Genomic DNA, 23,562 nt, shown 5'->3' with positions numbered 1-23,562 from the left:
CTCTTGCAAGTAGTCAGCCCTCCTGCAAGGCCGTCTGCGCAATGCAGCCACATTCCCACATTTTAATACCTCAGAGGGGCAAAAATAGGGATAAAGGCCGGATGCCAACCAGCTCATGGGTCCATTTGCAGCAGTTCGGCAAGAGTGCAGCAAACCTGTGCATTTTGTGTCCGCTGCCCCATTTTCTTCCCAAATCTTCAGTCCCTCCTATGTGGAATCTATAGAGGGATTTGCTAATGGTGGTAATTTCTTCTTGTATTGCACTCTCACACACACACTCGGCCCTGACCCTGCCAGCCTGTCCTGGGGGAATATGTCTGTCTGTCCTCAGACACCACTAATTCCACACTGCAGTTATCTGGAGCCATTGCTGGTCACCCAAAGTCTGAGTCAAACCACTTCTCAATGGAAGTGACAGGCTCCCTTGCGTCCCAGGAGGGATGACAATGAACTCTTCTTTAAGTACAGGGTCGGGGTAGAAGGGGGTCGGAGTTTGGAAACAGTTGGTTTTGGGATGACAAATTCCAGAGTCTCTCCCCCCCCCCAAGCAGCATGGGATTCTGTAAATGGTCGTTCCCTCAAAAGGAACAATTTCAAGCTCAGATTGGGGTATAATAGAGCAGAGCAATGGACACCTTTTGCATCAGGGTAGATGTCACTGAGAAGCCAGTCTTCGTTTCCAGTTATTCCCATTCAGAGACTGGCCATATTTGACCCTGTCTGCAGAGCAGGTAAATGCAGGGAAGATTAATGTGAGGATACAGATCCATGCACTGAAGCCCTTGGTGTCAACAAAGTTGAGTAATAGCTCCATGTGAAGATCTGGGCATCCAGTTGGGTACCTCTGTGAAGCCCACAAGGAATATATACACCTTCCATTGCACCTTCCCAGGTGTTTCCAAAGACGTGGTGCTGAGAATATTCTGCTAGGGGTGGTATATAGTCATCCTAACTAGCAGCCATTGATCAATCCATGGCATTGTCCACATACATCCCTGTAAAGGCAGATATCTCTAGATCTTGTGGTAGTGAATTCCAGTTTGTCAATGTGCCAAAGAAGGAAGTCTGTCCTTTCATCTGTCTTGAATCTCTTATCGTCCGGCTTCATTAGGTGACCCTCATTTGGTTCTCATATTGTGAGAGAGGGAGAAACCTTCCTATCTATTTTCTCCCCAATGAAGAAAAAGCAAGAACAGAGGTCCAGCTAGAGCAATCCAGTGGATGAGAGCCCCCCAACCTTGCCTTCTTGAGTCACACAGGGAACACATGCCTCAGTGTAGAAAGAGAATGAGTCCTGGATGGGTTTCAGGTTCTCAAAGCAAATAACAGTAGTCCCCCTCCCTGCTTCAGCTGAACTCATGCAACAGATAAGTGTCTCTCATCCGAAAAGCAGTGCTGGAAAGATCACAAGGAACCTGAGCAGGGTCTCCATCTGCCAGGGTCCCATCCTGCGTGTATGGGGAGCAACAAGAAGGGAGGTTGTGGGTCAGAGAATGCCTCACTGGGGAGGAAACCCCCTCCTGCTGCTTGTGGCCTATTGCAGAGGGTCAGCTCTTGCATCTGGAGCACTGGAGATGACTTCATTGGGGCAAGCTGCAAGCTGCAAGCCGCCTGCGCTTTGGGTTTGCAAAAGGTGTGTGTGTGTATCACAATGACTACATGATGACATGATCACTCCCTGCACACTGAGGGGCTTCATTTGAAGTCCATTCCACTCTACATTTAAAAGTGTGTGCTCCCCTTGCACACTGCATGCAACCATTTGCCTCACTATAGCTAGATCTACCAGTTGGGCATGGCAACATGGATGCGTGAGGTGGGTCTGGAGCTATCACAAAGCAAACAGAGGCCTCTCTTTGCCACACATGTCCCAGGCAACCCACAACGCTGCCAGCAAACACGCAAACCATTCTTGAACAGCCACGCTAGGGTTGTGTAGGGAGACGCACACACGCACAATGGAACCCATTCTGCTTCAAAGGGCAACAGGCTCCCAGGATGATCCAGGAGGGCGAGCTCACTGTCTGCGCACTAGAAATTGAGGAGGATTGGCCACCTCTCCCAGGAAGAAAGAAGGCCCAGCTGTGGCCCATTGGTCCATGGAAAACATTGCACATCTATAATGACTTTGTTGTGCTGCACAGGAACCAAGTCCTCAAAAAAATAGCCATTGAAAGGAGGGACTTCTTTGACTAGGCACCCCAGAAGCATTGCACAGGAGCTTCCATCGTCCTAAGCCAACACAGATATGCTGGCTAGGTGTGATGGGAATTGTAATATGGCACATCTGGAAGGGGCTGGATAAGGGAAGGCTGACCTACTCAGTGGGCAAGTCAACATCTTTCCACACTGGCAAGCGGATGGTGGAATGGACTGAATGTTGGACTATGACTCTGGAGAACAGGGTTTGAATTCCTGCTTGGCCATGGAAACCCACTGGGCACCCTTGAGCAAGTCACACTTTCTCAGAGGAAGGCAAAGACAAACCCCTTCTTAACAAATCTTCCCAAGAAACTCTGTCATAGGGTTGCCATAATACAGGCTTCATGGAACTTTGCCAGCAAAGATTTATGCCATGCTGAAGCAATGTGAGATCTCAGCCACTGAAAGGGAAATGTCAACCGGTCATACCATACCTTTTAGGCTACAGACTGATCAGACCCAGAAAACTGCAAATGCTGGAATGCATACCCTTGAGCATTTCACAGATAAAAACTGTGGCCAAACAAAACCCGAGTGTGCTCGAGACGGACCAAGTCATGAATGAGAAGAAATGCACAAGCCAAGGAGAGGCTGGAGCAGTTTGCTTTTGCCTGAGCCTCCTGGGAAAGGACCTGATTCTGTCCCGAAACCAAACCATCCCAAGGAACAGTTAATGGCAGATCATAGTGGGCAAAGAAGCAGGGAAATAAAAACCAGGGTACATATCTGTTCCCCAAAGGGCAGTAAGAGAGTCCGGAGTAGTGCCAGAACTGTCCAAGGTGTGCCTAATCCAAGGCTCTGTGTGGACAAGGCTAATGTCTGATGTTGGGGTGCCCCTTGCTCCCAGTCCTCCTTGGTCACACAGTGCCAGGGCTGCAGGGGAGTGTTGGCAAGCGGCTTTTTCAAAGCAATGCATCCATCAGCTGTATTGGGTGGCTGTAATTCCCTCCTGCACAAAGGATCCTTGGGATGACCTTAGGCCTGGCACAAAAGCCCAAGCCGGTGGAGGTCCTGGATGACCACAGGGCAAGACACAATGACCCAAGCAGGGACAAAGGCAGCTTTGTGTTGCTGCTTTGCTAGCGTTTTCTGCTCTTCTTGCTGTTGGTTGAGGTGGGGGGGTTGATCCGGTTTCAACTCAATGAGATGAAGAGAAGACCAGTGTGATGCCTTCCAGCATTTCACAGAGGGAAACTGGGACACGTGTGGCCAAGCCATGTCAGTGTGGTCAAGATGGAGACAAATAGGCCTCCATTTGCTTTTCCCCGGCCTAAAGAGAGGGCTGCTTGAATCTCGCCCTCCTCACAGGGCTGTTATGGATCTATAATAACACCATACACTCTCTTTCAATATTTAGCTATCCTCCCCTTTTTCTCACTTTACGAAATTATTAAAAGCTCACCGAGTCCCTTGCGCCTCTCTCTTGGCGAACTCTTGGTTTCCTCCAACGGTTGCATTTGTCCATGTATTCTTTAACTTTTGCTTCATTTGCTCACTCTCAGCTTGGGCAAAGGTTCATCCTTGCCACTGTGTGCCTTCATGTTTACGCACTTTCAGGTGCTAAGGCAGTTGCGCAGCTATCCCCATCATCAAGGTGCCTCCATTTTACCAGCTTGTGGTAGTGGCTTTTTGCTGTGAACAGATGCATTGGTGTTTGTTCTGAGAAGGAATTTTGACTGTTGGAGTTTGGTTTTAAGAGGCCTTCCTTGCTTTGGACTCAAAATAATGTGGGACCGTTTGGATGTTCTCTGCAGCCACTTTTTCAAAGCAGCTCCTCCATCATATGATCTGTGTGCATCTCACTCCTTTGGCCTCCATTATTTCATCCTTCCATAGAAAACAATGCATGTATTGGTGTAATTTCTCAAATGGGGACCTGTGCCTCCCTGCAAGCGACATTCTGCACATGCTCAGGGTCTCACAACAGTGACCCAAGACTTGCTTCTGGGTAATTTTGTTCCTGTGTGAGAAACAAAATGTTTGTGTTTCAGGGCTCTCCCCACCGCCACCACTGCCCCCCATCACAGAATCTCTTTTATTGTTTCACTCCCACAAATATTGTATGCCTTTTACAGACCCCTTGGGACCGTGTTGGCACACAGAGCCTTGTTTTCTTTCTAACCACACGGTCGGTAATTTGCGGTTTTAGTCGTTCACTGCCATTAAAGAATTACAAAGAGGAGCATTTTGGTTTCCCGCAGGGCATTATGTGGGCCTAGCCGGAGTTTCCCCCTGAAGAGAGAAAGAGAGGAGTCCCGTCCCAAATGAGGAGGAGGGAGGTCAGCCAAAATGGATGCTCAGTGGAAGCCTCATGTTTCCAGAGCGCTGGGAGAGGGCATCCCTCCTTCCCTTTGGCTAGCATAACAAGCACTTCAGGGAAAGGTCAACCATGTAAGCAAAGGCAGACAGTCTTCCTCGTGGTTGCAGCTTTCCTCTCTCTTTTCCCCAATGCCTGCCTCCCATGCTCAAGGCTGAAGGAAGGAGCCATAGCTCAGCATTGATAGGACACCTGAGGTAGCCACAGGTGGAGGATACGAAAGCCACAGGTCGATGGCAACATGTTTCCCACCGTTGTCCGCTGTGGTGTGTTGAAATGATACAAACACACAATTGTGCCACACTAAAGGGGTGCAACTTTCTTGCTCTTTCATCATCCCTAGGGCTGGCCAGCGATGGCCAAAGTGAGGCGGTCACTTCAAGGTGACAGCAGTTAGGTGCCAGAAGAGAGGACTATGTCCTGCCTGACCAGTCCTTTCATATTTGACAGAAGATGCTATTTCCTTGGCAATGTTATGTTTTTAACTGCCTTCGAGTCAATCCCCAATTCATGGCATCCCTATGGATGAGACATCCCCAAGGCTCCTTGTCCTCCGCTGCTCTTCTTAAGTCCTCCAAATTCATACTTATGGCTTCCTTAATAGAGTCTATCCATCTAGCATGTAGTCTTCCTCTCTTTCTTTCACCTTCTAGTAGTCTTTTCATTATAGGAGTCATGCCTTCTCATCACGTGGGCAAAGTATGGCAGCCTCAGCGTCATCCTCTTGGCTTCCGGGGAGATTTCTGATCGCATTTGTTTGTCTTTTTGGCTTTCCATGGCATCTTCTGCACTCTTCTCACATCTTAAACACATTAGGTTTTCTTCCTATCCAATTTCTTCGCTGCCCAGGTCTTACATCCATACGTGTAAATGGTCAGTACCAAAGCAAAAACTCAGTTGCAAGTTCAGTCAGCTTTTGTCCATAGAATGGGATGTAGCAGCAATGTTATTTATTTATTTAATATAAAAAAACCCATATAAAACAATGTTGGAAGTTAAACGCACTTGAATGTGTGAAGCCTGATGAAAATTGCCTCTTTGCTAACTTGGGCACAAAATGTCTTCTATTAATAGCCAGCCTCAACACACAAGCCACAAATGGGCATGAAATAAAGCTCCAAATTCAGTTTCTGGGCCCTGAGTTTCCAGCATTTCACCCTTCTCTCCATCTGTCAAATAGGTCCCTACTTTACCTCAGCTTTTTTCTATTAATGCGTTAAAAATTAAGTTGTAAGTTCAGGTTTACATTTCAGCAACTAACTCCCTCCAAATTGACTGAGGGAACACGTTAAGAATATTAAATTGTCTGAGTCTGCAAGACCTTATTACGTTTGTCCATAACAGCTTCTCTTCAAAGTCTCTCACTCATAGGGTTGCCATAAGCTAAAGCTGACTTAACAAGAATGTCATGTTATTTAGTACGTTTATTCCCTCAGTTTGTTCCCTCATGGAGTTTACGCAGTTTGTACTGGGCTTGTTTACTGTTAACAAAATGTCTGCCTGGTGTGCCATCAACAAAATTTCCACCTCAGGTGCTTTCCACAAAATGGCTGCCTCAGGTGCTTTCCACAAAATGGTGGCTTCAAGTCCTTTCAACAAAATGGCAGCCTCACCTTTCTGATAATGAAAATGTGAGGGCAACACCCAAGCCCTTATTTTGATAACTTTTTATCCTTAAACTGCAAGAGCTCAGTTTAACCGAAAGCCTTTGCCATGACTATTCAGAAACAAAGCAGAAATGGGGGCTGATGTGGAGGCTGAGCTGCTGGCGCATGGAGCCTCTCAAGAGACGCCTACTCTCTGAGGAGAAAGGGCAAGAGGTTTGCTGGGGCACAATGGTTGACTGACCCCAAAGCGGCCAAGAGAAACAAGGATGGTGTCCTGGGTGCCCAGTGCCCTCTGCACACTGGGCTTTGCGGTGGCCAGACGGGGAGGTCAAGGCGCCATTCAGAGTGGGAACAGTGGGTTCAACTGGGCATTTGTTGCTTTCGGAAAAGTATGGCATCTGCGCAGGTTGCGGGTCACCACTTCTTGGACCGAGAAAGCGATACTCTAAAGCAGGAGTGGGCAGATGTCAGGCTTGCAGGATCTATTTCGCTTGCTTGTTGTAGTTGTTATTTTACTACTACTGAGTTTGGCGCAATCCTGAACTGGCAGCTCTGCCTCTCTACTCTACCTGATGGGAGTTGGAACTTGCAACTCTTTCTCTCTACTCCACCTGATGGGAGTTGTAAACACCCAAAAATACCTGGAGGGCAACACTTAGCCACCCCTGCGCTAACCCTAGACAACACTGGCCATTCGTTGCTGAATATCCTTTTGCCACCTCCTTCTCCATTCCCTTCTGCTCTCAGTGCCACTGCTATGGTGGAGCTGTGCCTAGGAGCCAAACATCATGGCCGTGGGCATGTAAGTGGAGGAGAGCAGCCACATTCCTGAGTCCACCAGACCTCTGGGGCTGGACGGAGGCCGTATCTGGCAAGGGCTTGTCCCATGAGAAGGGGCCGATTGTGTGCCATGCACAAAGGCGTCTCGGGAGGGCCAGCACACACCCCTGGCACCATCTGTGGCTGAGACAACAAAAAGGCTGCTGTGCCAGGGGGCAGAGGCCAAATCTTTCCCCCTTCCAACTTTTTGTGGCGTGTTGAGCGCTCAGGGGACTGGTCTGGTCTGAGAGATGACTGAAGAGCCTCCTCTTCTCCTTGGAAGGAATGAGCTCATCCTGAGCAAGAGACTTTTGCCCTTTGCGCATCTGTTGCAGCCAAAGAGCAGAATCCCAGATTTGGTCTGCACTGCAGAAATAATGCAGCTTGACACAGCTTTAATTCTCACCACTCCCACCTTAAGCAATCCTGGGATTTAGAGTTTGTTGTGGTACCAGAGTGCTCTGACAGAAGCAGCTAAATATCTCACAAAACTACAAATCCCAGAATTTCATAGCATTGAACCATGGCAGGATTGGGTAATGAAGAAAGGGACTTCAGCTCCAAACGATGTAAACTAAAGAAATGCAAGAGAATTGCATGTATGTGGTTTCTGATCAAGGACTGTGTCCATTACTCGTGATGTGGGATTTATTTCATATTATTCTGCAGTGATTTTAAAAAGGACTCCCATTACCTTGAGCTTTTAAACCAAACATTAATTTTTTAAGTTCCTGGAAATAACAACTTGTAGGAGGAAGAAAATATTGACATCAGGGAAATAAATCTCGGTGCAGTATTTAGTTTTGTTTTAAAATTTAATTCATTTTCAGACACACAGAAGTGAAAATATTAGTATTATCATGCTAAACCCGAATCCGCCCGTCCTCTCTCCCTCCTAGCTTCCTTTTGGCATTAGCAATGGGTGGAGAGCAGATACGTTTGAAATCAGAGGAGATCCTAAACCTAATGGGATTGTCCCTTGTTCAAGCCTTGGCTGCATGGGAAAACACAGCAGAGAGATAGAACCCAGAAAATGCCTGCATTTCAAAGTTTCTAGTCCTTAAGTTTGAAAATGTAAAGTGAGAGTATCAGAAACCCACCACAAAAGGATACCCCTTTTTTTCTCCCCACTTATGAACACTAACACAGCCATACCTTGGTGTGAGCAACCTCCTACACATCAGATGTTTTGGACTACAACTCCCATAATATCTTAGTACTGGCCATGCAGGCTGGAGATTCTGGAAGAAGTCCAAAACTTCTCAAGGGAGAATAAAGTTGCCCATCTCAATACCTTAAATTACCCCAGGCTGCCATTTAGACTAGACCTCTAGGAGACCAGGGTTCGATTCCCTGCTTGGCCACAGAAAACCACCTTGGCCAAGTCATACTCTCTCATCCTTAAAGGTAATGGCAAACCCTTTCTGAAATCTAACCTTGTGATCAGTTTGCCTTAGGGTCACCGTCAATCAGACACAACTTGAAGGCACACAACAACACCAGGCTGCCATGATGAACAAACCAAACATTCAACCCACAGAAAGTGTGAGCTTGACTGAACATGTGAGAGCACTCGGGAGAAAGTAGGTGCGGGAACACAAGATACGTATTATATTGAATAAATCCAACCGCCTACAGGCCCACTTCTAACAACGGTTCCTCTCCCCAGCAGTCGATCCAGCTGTCTAATAGCAAACCCGTTGGCTGTTTCCCCCTGCTTTCTCTCCGTGGGGTATCATTTAGCTTTAAGCCCAGTCGCAGCATTGAATCGTGAGCAATGCCAAATTCCCATACATTTAAACAACCCAACATTGTCCCAGTGCCAAAGTCCAGCTTTCATTTTATTCCCTGGAGGAAAAAGGGGAGGGCGAAGAGAGATGTGCTCCCTCGGAAGAAAGAGGCACATAACACAAAGGAAGTCTGGGAGTTCCCTTTTTTCTGTTCCATGCAGAAAGGGCAACTTGGTTGATAGGTGAATTTTTCTTCAATTCTGAGTTTGTGCCTTCTGCCGCTCTGGAAGGCTAGCTTAAGGAGTGCAGGGTAGGCCTCATGGTTCACAATGAGAATCTGGCAAAGTTCCTTTTTTGAGAGGTGGAGAGTCCAAAAATGGAATTTTGCTATGCTTTGTACACAACTCTGTCTTCCATGCCTTGCTACCATTTCCCAGCATCTTTATCATCTGAGGCACACAACTCTTCCAGTAAGTAGGGTTGCCAGAGTGAAAGTAATAGTTGTATAGAAGGGAGAACTTCTGCAGGTGTTGCTTGCGACCTGCTTTCAGCGGAATGAATTTGCCATTTTGACAGATCTGGTCGACATCCTGCCCCATTAAATAGTGGAAGGAACACACTTCAGTTAAAACAAAATCCATAGTTGGATCATACGTTCATTTAGGAAGTGTGCAAGTTTTCAGGTTGGCCAGGGTTCTTCATTTGATTAAGTGGTACCAAAAAGAAAGGCCTAACCTGATGAAAAGATCTCTGGGGAACTCAAAAGCTTGCACAGTTTTGTTCAACTTTGGTTGGTCCCAATGAAGTCAAGACTCAACTGTGGATTTTGGGTTTACTCATGGACCAGCACAACTTACTTTTACACACACACGCATATATATCTGTATACATATATACACACTCTACCAGAACATCTTTGAAGAAGCAAGACCTTAAGGTGGGAGGCTTAACAATGGGGAAAATGCTAATGTGAGATGCTTCCCTTCCTTTTGCTTTTCCTCTTCGCCAACCCCTTGGGAGCTCTCAGAGATGGTGACCCACTCTCTGGGAAGCTATTGTGACAGGTGACACCAGCTGAGCCATGCACAGCTCTACACTCCAAGGACTGCTCTTGGTTTAGTCCATCCAAGGACCAAGGATGGTCCTTCATCTGAGACTGTAGGGGGAGGAAGCTGTAATACCTGCACATGACCCATTCTGGAGGGCTGGACACTCAAGACACAAAGCGTAGTCTGTAGGTGACCTGGTGGCCATTGTCCCAAGCATAGAGGACCTTCTCCTTTGGGTTATAGTCAATCTGTGTGGTGAAGGCAAACTCATTGACGAAAGGGAGCTTAGGGTTGGCCTCAGTGTCTGTGTGGGTGTCATAGGCGTAGGTCACCTGGCCTTCCTTGGTGTTGTACTCGTCCACAGCATAGAGGATCCCACAGATGATGAAGCAGTTCCCGTATGAGTTGCGTTTCAGCCCCGTTTTCCAGGTGGTCTCCCTGCGGACCGACAGATCTCCAGGATCCAGCCTGCTCACCACAATGACTTCCTGCTGGGTGTAGTCATAGTCCACCGCTGGGTAGATCACCCATAAGCCACTCTCGTCCACGGCAAAGTCAATGTCCGAGTGGCCTCGCCACTTCCACGGCGTGGTGTCCTCGTACACCACGTCGTGCAGCATGGACCAGGCTGCCACAAAGCGCTGCCGCAAGTCATACTTGATGATGTTCTTGGTGAAGGCCCGGTTGTAGTAGAAAGCGCCCTGGAACACCACATGACCGGTCCCGATCCAGTTGTACGGCAGCTTGTAAAGGTTGCTCCAACGCCCTGAGACAAAACATAGGGGCACTCTTGAACCCATACCATTTTGAAGTCCCACCCACCATCCAGGTAGCTCCTCCTCTTTTGACTTATCTCACCCCCTCCTCACCTTGTTTGAAGTTGTCCAGGTTTCTGAACTCCACCAAGCTGTTCCCATAGTAGTAGTTGGTGACATAGATGCGTTCATCCTTAGCGGAAGGGTCTTTCATCCAGGCTCCCTCATTGCGCCCGTAGCTGTGCTGCTTCTCAGGGGCTTCAATGGCTTCCAGAGTTCCTTCACACTCTGCTTCACGAACTGAAAAGCCAAAACAGAGAGAGAACATTTTGGGGCTTGCCATGGGGAGTCAAAATACTGCCTTTGTCCCCCCTGACTTGGAAACACTGGTGTTTGGCAACATCTAGGTAGCCACAGTATTCCCACCTCTAGTTTGTTGGTGTTGTACTGATTAACATTTTGAATTCTAACCTTGGTGTTGATAATTTTAACAAGCTAGGAAGAACATATTCACTTTAACCATTTCTTCTTCAGTTCTAAAATTTGCCAGCTCCTTGGATTTCTCCAAAGTTACTTGGAACCAGAGCTTGGAAAAAACCCCATTTCTTGTTTGGATTGCCACACCCAAACTCCCCCAGCCATCATTGCCTTTGTACTTACCATGGTTGGGGGTCGCAGGCCCCTCAGTAACGTCACCACGCTCTCCAATGGGTAGACCAGTGCCTGGGAGACCTCGGCTGCTGGTCCTAGGAGATGAAGTGGTGGTGGGCGCTTGGGTGGTTGTACTGGTAGTACTGGGATGGGAAGCTGTTACTGGGTTTTCTCCTGCCCTTGGTTGGAGCACTTCAGCTGGATGGGCAGAATCAGAAGCTTTGCCCTCCTCTTGCTGTTCCACATTTGTGGCTTCCTTTATAGAAGTCTCTGCAAAGAACAATCACAGAGCTGTCTCTACCTTTAGGGTGGTGGTGTTTCCAGCAGCAGATTTGGAGTGTCACAAATGGGAAGCAAATGGTTATTATCATTTATTTTTTGGTTTTTGTACTGGCATTGCTAGACATGGAGAGAAATACTTGTGGCATTTTCTGCCCTGTTGCCCAAATACCTTGGCTGACTTTCCAAGTCCTCCAGATGGCTTCACAGTCCCACTCCATCCAAGCCCCTCTTTTTACTACTCACCCCGGTTGCTCACCAGCTCCTCTGCTTCTTCCCGATGCCCAGCTTTGTAGTAAGTGATCCCTCGGATCACCGCCTGCTGGTGACCCAAAGATCTGGGCTTGGCAGTCGGCTGTGTTGTAACCGTCCGGCTTTTGCTGCTCTCCTTCCTTTGCTTCTCTCCTTTGAGATGCTTCTCCTTGGAGGTCCTTGGGGTGGGTTTGTCCCCCAGGCTCTTCCTAGGGCCAGAATACTTCCCAGTTCCATCCTTGCTTTTGCCACCAGACGTGTCCTAAGAAGAAAACTGATTAGTTCGGGAGACCAAGGAACAATAATTACGGGTAGAGGTAGCATGGCAGGGCACCATAAAGGAGGCAATGGAGGTAGTTCACTTTCTAGGGCAAAGAAGTTACTGATCTCATCTTACTTGCAGGGAATTTCAGTGAAAGATCACACCAGCCAAGGAAGCTGTCTGACCCATATCTACATCTCAGGCTTTCAAAAAATGAGAAATGTGTTCTAGGCCATCATGGCTTGGCGTCTTGAATTCTTGGCAGTTTAGAGAAGTGAACAGCTGGCCCAAAGGGCAATAAGGAGGAGAAAGAGGAGCAGCTGTTAGCACAATTGTTCCAAAGCAACAAGGAGTGTAGATTGTGTAGCACAGGCTGGTCAGTGCCAATGGTAGGTTTGCCTTCTGTCCAAGGTCGCATTAAAGTGCTTGGGAGTTGTGGTGCACTTCCAAAAACAGTCACCCTCCTTTCTGTACCCCTGTGACCCATTCTGGGAGTGGTGGCACTCAAATTAGCTAACTAATAAAATGAATCAGTAACAAATAATTGAAATGCTAAACACAACCGACAGTAGCGCAAAAGTCTTCAGATGCAAAGCCCTTTTTAATCTTACAGTGTCACTAAGTTTTAACAGCTTGATTGCTCACATTTTTACCCAGATGATATCAGATAATGGGAGATTCAGGAGGTGATGAGCGAAGAACTTTGTTCTTCTTCTTCACAACTGGGCTCTTTAACTCGAAGGATAGTCAACTGTTGGAGGTTAGGGGGCCACACAGATCCTCAAGGGGGCTGTGGGGGGCTATCTCTTCTATTTTCCCCATCCCCAAAATATAAATTTCCATTTTTCTTCACCAAAATGCTCCCTAATTGGGTCAAGGCAACAATTGGGAATTGTTTTATCCCACACACAATTTTAGGCCCTGCCTTGGTCCCCAGAGCATGGCTGCAGTTTGGGAGGCATTTATTTGGAGTTAAATCACAGGTGTGACAGAATGCATGAAGCTTCCAATCCTGGTGGTTGGCAAGGATGGGTCAGATGGTGGGAAGACATGACTAACCTGCGCTTTATGTTCTGGGGCTGCAGCAGCATCTTTCTGCAGAAGCTGGTAGCCCAGGCTGGACAGCTCTTTCTTAATGCCCATCATGATGTCCGAATAATTCTCATAACGCTTCATCTGGTTGCTTAGGTGCAGGACGCTCTCTTTCATGAAGTCGTTCTCACGGCTCAGGTTTGTCTTGATGGTCTATGGCAAGGCGGAGGAGGAAAAGGAGGGGAAGTTGGGGGAAACATGAAACTCCTCTGTGTCTCCCCAGCTGCTGCCCAGCTGCCCAGGACAACTGGTGCCAGCAGGCTCAGTGCTATTATCCAAACTTGGAAATATTACTTTTTAAGGACTTGGAGGTCCTAGGATCTCAGAGAGTCCTAGACAAAGCTTGAAGAAGCTAAGGAAATATGGGAGTTGTAGTCCCCCCCCCAAAAAAGGAATATTTCCAAGCTCTGGTTAATCCCACTTGAAGAACAGGGGTGCTTCAGCAGTGGATTCCTCCATGGCAGGGAGTTGGATTAGATGGCCCTTAAGGAGCCTTTCCAACATTATGATTCAAAGAGAGGTATGGGGTGGTGCAATCCATTCTCACCGATGCCTCAAGGAATAATCTATTGCTGCCTTTTGCGTTTCTCATTGGGACAAAGAGATCCTTGAGTAAGCTGTGCCAGGACCAGAGTTTGGAAATATGTGTGAGAATCCTCCCAGGAACTTTTCTAAGTTATGACTGAGCAGAGGAAGCATTAGCTCCAACCTTTTGGATTCCTTCTTTCACCCCCCCCCCCCAAATCTTCACCCTTTCTTACCTCTTCAAGGGTGTTCATCTGTGCCACCACCTTGTTAATGTACGAATGGACTTTCATCATGTCCATACTGTAGAGGGTTCCTTCAAGCAGGTCAACCATGGACTGCAACTTCATGGTAGACAGCATGGGGAGTGCAAGAACAAGAACAATCCATGGGCTCTGAGTTAACCTACAGAGACTTGATCAGCATATTTCCACTTGTTCCTTTTCCTTTCAACGTCCCATCACATCCTTCCATTCAGACCAGGACCACGACGCAAAAAAGAACACAAATCTACCTACTCAGTGCCGGCCCTTGCCACCATAAAGAGCATCCAAACAACATTCACATACATATTTTAGAGCCCTCCTGCTTCTAGGAATGAGGAACAGAACTTTTAAGACAAAGGTGGGAAATGCTTCTCTCATTCCTTTAGGTGTAAATGGTTGGTGGCCACATACCAAGGCCTGGTAGGATGAAGCAGAGCCCCCAGAATGGTTCTTAGGATAGGGAGGGCCTTTAACACTGCAAATAGGTTGCTAATAATTTTGCCTGCTTGCTGAAACACCCTTAAATATGAAGACTCTTCTTACACGCACAATGTCCATTCAGGAATGTGATCCATGCATCCCGTGCAACTTCCTCCCACACAGAACAGATTGCAGACAGCCTTCATTATGAGCCTGGGAGGAGGACTCAATGACAACCACTGTCTTGCTATTGCTTAATGCTTGATCATTGTGCTAAGTTACGAACTTCTGGTTCATAATGCCTAAGGAGGGTCAACTCACATAGGAGTCTTGGCAGTTCAGTTTTGCAAGATAATGTCAGGGGCAGGGCCTCATCCCAGGCTAGTCATTTTGGGTGTGTTTGAGGCTCCAGCATTTCTATTCTGGCTCCCTGGGGACAAAGCCACCTGCAGGTAGGATGAGACCAAAAGGAAGTCCTTTCTCTCCTCTTTCTCTCTGCTAGTCCTCTTTTTCCTTTCTGTGACCTTTTCCTTTTCCTCCATCACCTCCTCCTCCCTTGCCTCTCTCCCAGTCCCCTCTTTTTCCTCCTTGCTGCTCCAAGATGGGTTAGCAGTCTGCTCTTGCCAGAGACCTGGCCTGATAATTCAAGGATAATTCTTGAAATTAGACTGTGGTTTGCTCACCCATGACTTAAAAGAGGACACATATAGGAAGATAGGACCATTGGTCCATCTACTGCTTTTGGGTTTCAGGTGGGAATCTTTCCCCATGGTAGGTGGAGATGCCGGGGATTGAAAATTGATTTTCTGAATGTAAAAATCACAGAGCTGCAGCCCCTCCTTTAAAAAAATAAGGTAAGATTCAAGTCCTTATGGTTCTTGCATTGGATTTGTATCAAGTATAAGCCGCCTTAACTCCTAATTTTGGCAAAAAGGTGTGCTACAAATAAATATGATGATGATGATAGATGCTATTGAACCAGCTAGACCAAAGAAAAGATTTGATATATAACAGTCTCAGAAATTATTTATTTCATACCTTTCCTCCCAAATTAGGACTCAAGGTGGCTTACACTTGAAACAAGTCCAATACTGCTAAAACATGCAAAGAGGAACATGGAGACATACCACAATATTAAAGCAATTTCAAATATACATTCAAAAAGATGAAAAGCAATTAAAAAACAGTTCTTTGAAAACTGTCTTTTCTAAAAGGCAGCAGGATTGAAAAGACATGTGGAGTTCAGGCAGAATCCTTGGATATCCTAAGACTTGAACCCTTGGGTCTTCTACTTTCAAGACAAGACTCTCTGCTACTGAGAACCTCAAAGATATGGCAAAGGTGTATCTGTAGGCCTGCATGGCCATCACATCTCACACTTCCTCCATCGTCACCTGAAATGCTTTTGTTACCTTGAGGAGTTCGGGAGCCTGTTTCTTCAGCTTCTCCATTTTCCATTCGTTCTCGCAGGGGTTAAGGGAGGCTGGTGGGGCGGTGCAGGAACAGCGACAGTCGGCCCCTGAGCTGACCGTCTCCACCGTGTAGAAGTCCTCCACCCGGACACTGCCCTCCTTGAGGCGGCTACAGGCATCTTTGCTCAGAGGACGCAGAATGCACTTGCACCGGCAATCTGAACCTTCGGATGTCATGCGCACCTGGTCTGTTTCACCAAACACCTGTAAAGGGGGGGTTTTTTTAAAAGCAGACATGATGGTTGACATGCAGCAGTGCTGGGATTTTCTGCCCCATGGCTCCATGTGCGTGTCCCAGATTCCTCACATGTCCCATTTAGTAAATCCCTCACCAAGTGGTAATAACACAAATTCTTGGGAAATCCTGCCTTGAATCTCTACTAGTCGATGATATAGGTTTTCCAGAAAAAATAGAACAGGGATTTTCTTAATTCATGCACTTATTTTGCTTTTTTTGCATTTTCAATAACCTGTGTCCCTAAAGCTGCCGTTTCCTTAGCTGGTGCATGAATCCAGCCGATTGTGAGCTGTAGAATAACACACCGACGACGTTAGATTGGGATTCTTTTAGGTTCACCTCCAGGCAGATGTGCTAGTTTTAAATGGAAATAGCAAACAAACTCGAGTGAAACGTGCATTGTTTCTGGGTCTTCAAAGTAAGTAAAGAGAGTCGCACAGAAAGAGGGAGGCCCCTGTCCAAATTGGATGAGCCTAAATTCATCAGCCAGTGTCAGTCTGGAAGTTTGTTCACCTGAGCAAACAGGAAAACAAGGCTTTAGATCAAAGGGAGGTTTGTCGAACAAGGCTCAGAAGGGGAATGGGGAGTGGAAACGGAAGTTGGAAAAATCCTGATCTGGCATGGCCGCGATCCAAAGGGAGGCAAAGGAGAGAGAGGGTCTTGCTATCTCATCCACAGATGTAACCCAGACTGCTTCCTTTTGCAGTGATTCCACCTCCATCCCTGATTTCCCAAATCCTTCCTCCATTTAATGGGAGCAGCAGATGCTTGAGAAGGCTGGAGTGCCTCTGAGGAACACATGAAGAAGGAGGTTAGGTTAAAATGGATTCTAATTAATAGGATCTTCTGGGACCTGTTGGGCAGAGCAAGGTAAAAGTCTAGTCCCTGTGACAACCTAAGGACTCATGTCACACAACGTTTTTTGCTCCTGTCCCCGAATACAGACGCACAAAAGTGTTTTGGAGTGTTTTGGAAACGGCTTCCTTAAACAGGAACCGCACGGGCCGGACTTGCAATCTGGACCGAGGGAAATCTTGATCAAGCCAACAGATTTAGGAGCAACCTTTGGCACAAAGCGCCAGGTGGCAGGATGTTGTCCCACACTGGCACCCCCGACTGAGACGCGGCTGCTAAATTTGGGAAGAATGGCATCCTCCTCCCAACTCTCTCTCTGTCTCTCACACAACCAGGCTGCATCCACATTGGAGAAATAACCTGGTTTGGCTTTAACTCTTTCTGGCTCAAGGCTATGGAATTCTGGGAGCTCTACTTTGCTCTGGGCCCACAACAAACTCCAACTCCAGAATACCATAGCCCTGTGCCAGGGCAGTTAAAGCCATGCCAAACTGGGTTATTTCTCCAGTGTGGATGCAGCCTCAACCTCAATCTGAGGGAAACTGTTACCAGATTCTTGGCCAAGGATGCCAGGACCCAGCCCTTTTCCCTGTGCTTGGTGGTGCCTTTAACATCCCTCTTCCAGCACACCTTTAAGCCTCTGCTTAAAGCCTCTTTACCTGCTTAAGAAACACTTCAAAGGAAATGTCTGCCAAGGAAAGGCAGCCCAGAAAAGCTTCGACTACCTCCCATGTGTGCCAACCACTTCATCTGGCATCCAGCTGACCCAGCCCTCCAAGAGAAATGCAAGAGATCTATTATTTTTAAAATAAATGAGCCTGACATTTGTTCTTCCTTTTTTCAAGCGTTGCCCAAGCGTTGCCCCTCGACCTCCTTGACCAAAGGGTGTTGCACCCATTAGCAGCGCCACCATTAGCAAGAAAAGATCTCTGGAGGGACCCACCAAGTATTCAGTCTGAAGAACAAGGCAGGCTCTCAATGCCAGGTCCCATAAAAGAGGGAATTAAATGCCTATTCTGCTTGTCCCGGCCTGACATTGCCTCTCCTAGGTATTGGAGCTGATGACAGACACAAGCTGAAAAATTATAGCTGGCCTTAAGCCACTTTGGAAAAAAGGAAAACCCAGGGGGAAAAGTGTGGCCCTGAGGCACGCAAGGCTGCTTTGGAGTTTATCACACGAAGGAGATCGGGAGTTTATCCCATGAATAGCCCGCAAAAATCACGTAATTACGTGAAACAATTTCACATGATGTTGCACAAAACCCGCCATTAAACTGGTCACAAAAAAGCATTAACACACATATTTTTACTTTCGGGATTTCAGCGACAACGCATTTCCGCTATCACATTATTTATTCAATTGCGGGTGATCATCATTTGCGCAATTATTCGCCATTTCCACTTCATTTGCAGGATGCTTTAAATGCACTTTATTTAATGTCAAAATTAGTCCCAGTGCGATAAACTCCATAGTGGCCCTCCAAACTCATCCATCTGGGATTTTTAAAGCAGAGAGAAACCACCTCGCTCAAATGCAGAAACGCTAGAAATTTGGAGACTAAAGGAACATTTTGTCAGGTGCGGGGTTGTTATTTTGGCAGGCAATGCTTTCATTTTGCCTCCATCCATCCCTGGGAGAAATGGAATCGGTGTCTCTTGATCTAATTCATTGACTCGGTGCCAGAATGGATGGGCAAAGTTGCAGATCAAAGCCCTCCGGAAACAGACAAAAATCACAAATCTGTAGCGGGAGTAAAAGGCCCCGGAAGACCCCTAGACCAACTTTCCCAGCCTTGCTTTTTGCCCAGTTTGCACAGCAGATTCCACGCCTGTCGGTGGTAGTTTGCTTAGCCCACTTCCAGACAAAGAAAATGGCAGAGAGCCCAACTTCCCACAGATTGGCTTCTCAGGGCATCCTGGAAAGAGAAGATCAACAACTTGCTTGGGGGGTCTGGAACTGGAGGAGCCATTGAAGGCAGCCATTCTCCCAGTAGACATTGCTGGGTTGAGTGTGATGCCCCTCTTGCTCCAAACTAGCCAAGCAGGGACTGTGGGAAGACAGATGCTCCGCAGGGCAGAGCAAAGTACCCAAGAAGAAAGAAACTTCTCCAGTTTCCTGCCTTTCGAGGGTGTGGTGGACCCTGAAACCCTGGGGACCGAATCTGGCCCTTTGGCATTTCCCATACAGCCACACCTCCTCCTCCGTGACACAACCCTTGGTTGCATTCCCAACTTTTGCAAACGTATTTTCCACGCCACAAGGTTGAAATGCCTCTCCTAAGCCTCACTTAATGGCAAAAGGAGATTTAAGGCAAAATACATTGCCATTTCTCTTCTTTTCCCATCTATCATTGCATTACGCCTCCCCCCTAAAATAAACTTATCTGAAATAGAATCTGGCCGCCAGGCTGAAAGAGATTTCCCACCCTTTCTGAAGCTCAAGGGCAGGAAACATGCAGACTATCCCAGATGTTGTTGGGCTGCAACTCCCAGCAACCCAAGCCAGGGATGAAGGATGCTAGGAATTGCTCTTCTTAAACATCTGGAGAGTCATATGATTCCCACCTTTGCTGTGCACCATGCAACTCTGTATGCACATCTCCAAGTATCTTTGGGCAACTATTAGGGATGGGTCCATACCTTCCCAATGTCCTGATTTGGCAGGCAGGGTCCCAGTTAATCCTCCGCCAACCCATTTTTTCAGCTGCTTTTAAAATGTCCCAGTTTCTCTCCTACTCTCCCCCCTTGTCTTCAACTTATTTCCGTTGCTGCAAACTGACCTCAAAGTGCAAAAGGAGTCTGCACAAAATTATTTCAGAGGGGGAGAGAAAGGAGCAGTCTTGTCATTCTCAGGAAACTCAAGCAAAAGCAAACTGCTGCAGCCTCTCCTAGCTTGTGTGTTCCTCCTCCTTGATGCTCCTCCTTGGCCATCTTGACCTGATGCTGTCAGGCCACAGATATCCTGGATTTCACCTTTGAAATGTTGGAAGGGATGTGAATCAAGGCCCTGCTGCTATTGCCTGAACTCTGTCTTTATTTTAATGTCATGTTTTGCCCAATTGCTATAAGCAGTGATGGGTAGTGCTTAGCTACCATTTTATATTCCCACAATATCCCAGAGTAACAGTGTGAGGTATTGTAGAATGCTTCAGATGATGGATAGACCCAGCTTTCCAACTAATAAACCAGACTGGAAGACAGGGCTACACACAAGGGCTTGATCCGAGGGCCCTTTTGTGCCACCAATTCTCTTCAATAACAACTCTCACACCACTCATTCCTGGGCTGGTCCTCATTTCCCAGACCTGAGTCTGGACCTGACATCTTTCCCAAGACATAGCCTGCAGCAATGTTCTTGCTGTGTCCTTCCTTCAACCTCCACCGGAAACCTTTGTTGCAAACAGACGTGGCATGAAACTGGCATAACCAGTGCCAGGAGGGAAAACGAAGGAAAGAAAGCTGGTCTCCTCTCTTCCAGCAGTCTGCTTCTATTTAAATACACAGACCTGGATTTAATTCCAATTTGACACCCAAGTGCTGGCATCTGCATGGTGGCTTTCAGAAGACATCTGACTCTTGATGCCCTGGCCCCAGTTCCTTGCCCTGGCAGACAAGACGGCAGCAGTGGCCATGCTCAGGTGGGACATTAATGCATTTTACCCCCGGACAGTAAATTGCACCCCTGGATCCCATCCCTGATTTATAACAGCGGCTGCAGGTTTCTGCAATGCAATAGGACAGGGAATTAAATTCCCTTACTCTTGACAATATTGGGGCTATATGCCAAAACATCTGGATGGATCAAAGGTTCTGCTCTGATATGAACAACCAATGGGGTCAGCCCAAGATATTTTGCTTAGAGCATCAAATGTCTGATAGCCTTTTGGCTGAAGAGTGGAGTATAAATACTATAAATAATAATAATAATAATAATAATAAATGGGTGTGCACTCTATAACCAAATTAAGGTGAACATCATTCCATGCCAGATGAGTCAATTCAGCACACTGAGCTGGAAATCCCACAAACTGCAAGAGTACCATGCTCAACAACTTAAAATGGTGACAATATTTCTGGCTCATAGCACCCAATGGCATAGTGTAGAATAGCAGATCTTGGAATTCAGACCACATTGTGGTCCAAATAAGTAACTTTTCCATCCTTTGCTTAAGGAGGGGGTCAGCCCTGACAACTAGCTAGCTGTCGCTGCAGGAATGTAGTCTTTGAAAAGAAATTATCCCCCTTGCAAGCATGCACAAGCAAACATAAACACACACACCTGTTCTTTGCTGGAAATGGCACCCAAAAGTTGGGGGCTGAATGAAGGGTGGTGGGTGGGGAGGCGTGCTTCCCTTGCCCCGATGCAAGGCGTCACCACCTTGTGGCCCCGGCGTGGGCGAAAAACATGTCTTCCTTGATTGTCTTTGGCAGCGTATTGGTGAAAATGAAGGATTAATCTATCCCCAGAAAGCCATTGGGTGAGTCAGCCTCATCCGATTGAGAAAGAGTCTGGAGCAAACCGTGCAAAGCTGACTGGGAGCAAAGCCAAGTCCAGACTGGGTTGAGACACTGGAAGACACCCCTTCCCATCACTCCCCCAACCCACATATATGAGCAGCCATGCCATCCTCTGGCCAGTGGTTATTGACCAAGTAGATTGTCCCAAGTGCATGAATGTTTTGTCAGAAACCTCACACTGGAATCAAAATGCAACCAAACGTTGAGACGGTTGCATGCTGTTTAACTTCCGAATGAACAAATGCGCAAGTATGTGGGTTGTATTTTTATCCAATTTTCCCCTCCCCAAATACACATCTAATACCTCTCCAACTACATATTTTCCTTCCCAGCTGCACATTTTGTGTCCAACTGCATGTAAAATAATAATAATAATAATAATAATAATTCCACAATACCTTGTCTCATATCTGCTTCAATTCTGTAAGAGAGTGTACTGGCAAAAGCAGCAACCCTGAATTGCAGGTGCAACGTGGAGAATACCTAGATAAATCTGTAGTGGGACTGGATTTACCTTCTTGTCGAAGGAGTTGTGCTCTGCACAAGCTCAGAGACCGCTCTCATCATCTTAAAATGCCAATGTTGAACCATAAACATGGAAAGACTTGATAGCCCTAAAAAGTCAGAAACTTCCCTGGGACAAGTTCGGAATACCAAACCCCATCTACCAGGTCAAAAATGATTTGGAGGCACACAACAACAAATGTCACACACTCCTCAAGGGAAGACATGGTCAACACCCCCTCTGAACATATCTTGCCAAGAAAATCCTGGGATAGGAAAGCTAAAAAGTGACTTGCACCCACACAACACAGCAAAGAGCACATCCTCTTAGCCTCAGAGGAAGGCAAGGGCAAATCTGCTCTGAACAAAACTTGCCAAGAAAACTCTGTGATGGGGTCTCCAGGAGTCCAAAACCACTTTCACCCGCACGACCACACTCTCTCAGCCTCAGGGATAGGCTAAATAAAACAAACCATCTCTGAACAAAACTTACCAGGACCCCCCCCCAATGATTTTCTTGGCCAGCTTGGTTTATGACAGGGTTGCCTTAGTTAGGGTCTCCATCAGTATACTGGAACTACTTGAAGATACACAATCACCAATGTCACACTCTCTCAGCCTCAGGGGAAGGCAAAGCCAAACCCCTTCTGAGCCAGTCTTGCCCAGAAAACCTTGTGATATGGTCTCCAAAAGCCACACAGCACACAACACACCCAAAACAGCCAGGGCAAGAGAAAGACTGGTGGCCCCAAGGAAGCCTGGCATGGAGAGGGGTCTCTCCTGGAAGGACAATAGGCATCCAGGGGCTTGGTGCCCACCTTGAGGGTGCTCTTCACCTACCTTGGCAGCATCCACTGGATGGAGAGGGACCAGGAGGGCAATGCATAGCCAGCCCAGGAGGGTAGACCCCCGAAGGCATCCTTGGTCCATGGGGATGGCAGGAGGGGACTGGACTCTCCCAGGGAAGCCTCTGCTTCTTCTCCTTCTGCCCATCCCTCTGTCCTGCTGGGGCTCCTGCCAGGCTCTGACTGAGCCGTCCAAAGCCAGCCAGCTGGACAAGAGGGAAGGAGGAGGAGGAGGAGGAGGAAGAGGAGGCTTGGCTTAGGGAAGGAGGGCTTTCTTCCTGCCTGGCCTCCTCCTTGGCCTGGACAGGGGTCCCTCCCTCTTGGGATGGGTCTCAGCCCAGCAGTCCCTTTGCCTAAGGCCGGTTGGGGTCTTCCTGGGAATCCAGAGAGCTGGGAAGAAAGGCTCGCCCAGAATTAGCAGCAAAACGTTGGAAACCAGGAGGAAAAAGTCCAAGGGATTTTTTGGGGACTTCAAAGCCCAGAATCCCCAGCCTGAATGCAGACTGGAGTACAGAGCTGTGAGTGTAGTGGTTGAAGCGCTGGAGTCCCAGAGGTTCCCAACATTGCTGTTTTTTGAACTCCAACTCCCAGAAGCCCCAAGCAGCTTGGATCAAACAGCTGAGAATTCTAAGAGCTGGAGTCCAAAACATCTGGAAGACCAACTGCCTTGGACTATCAGCCTGGTGCAGTGGTTTGGCCATTGGGCTGAGGGAACAGGGTTCGAATTCCTGCTCAGCCATGGAGGTGACCCTGGGCAAGTCACACTCTCTCAGCCTCAGGGGAAAGCAATGGCACTTGGAAAAATCTTGCCAAGAAAACCCCATGATAAGGTTGCCTTAGGGTTACCATAGGAAAGGACTTGAAGGCACACACCAAGTCCTTTATATGTCTGACTTTTGCCTGG

The 23,562-nt window shown here is 47.4% G+C and overlaps 1 protein-coding gene across 2 annotated transcripts; it reads right to left on the bottom strand.

Moving 5' to 3' along the window:
- Nucleotides 1-7,712: 7,712 nt before the first annotated feature.
- On the bottom strand, nucleotides 7,713-22,786 carry OLFML2A (olfactomedin like 2A). Of its 2 annotated transcripts, none has more exons than XM_042477707.1 (8): nucleotides 22,654-22,786; nucleotides 15,639-15,902; nucleotides 13,777-13,884; nucleotides 12,983-13,168; nucleotides 11,656-11,923; nucleotides 11,140-11,400; nucleotides 10,594-10,779; nucleotides 7,713-10,490 (listed from the first exon to the last, which is right to left on the bottom strand). In XM_042477707.1, the coding sequence occupies exons 1-8, from the start codon at nucleotides 22,741-22,743 to the stop codon at nucleotides 9,889-9,891; spliced, it is 1,965 nt and encodes a 654-aa protein (XP_042333641.1). In that variant the 5' UTR covers nucleotides 22,744-22,786; the 3' UTR covers nucleotides 7,713-9,888. The 2 variants fall into 2 exon arrangements, with proteins under 2 accessions (XP_042333641.1, XP_042333642.1); XM_042477708.1 differs by having other exon boundaries at nucleotides 10,594-10,767.
- Nucleotides 22,787-23,562: the final 776 nt, after the last annotated feature.

Source organism: Sceloporus undulatus, chromosome 7 (genome assembly GCF_019175285.1).
Source record: "Sceloporus undulatus isolate JIND9_A2432 ecotype Alabama chromosome 7, SceUnd_v1.1, whole genome shotgun sequence".
Classification (NCBI taxonomy): domain Eukaryota; kingdom Metazoa; phylum Chordata; class Lepidosauria; order Squamata; family Phrynosomatidae; genus Sceloporus; species Sceloporus undulatus.
This window is presented reverse-complemented; position numbering and strand designations above follow the sequence as displayed.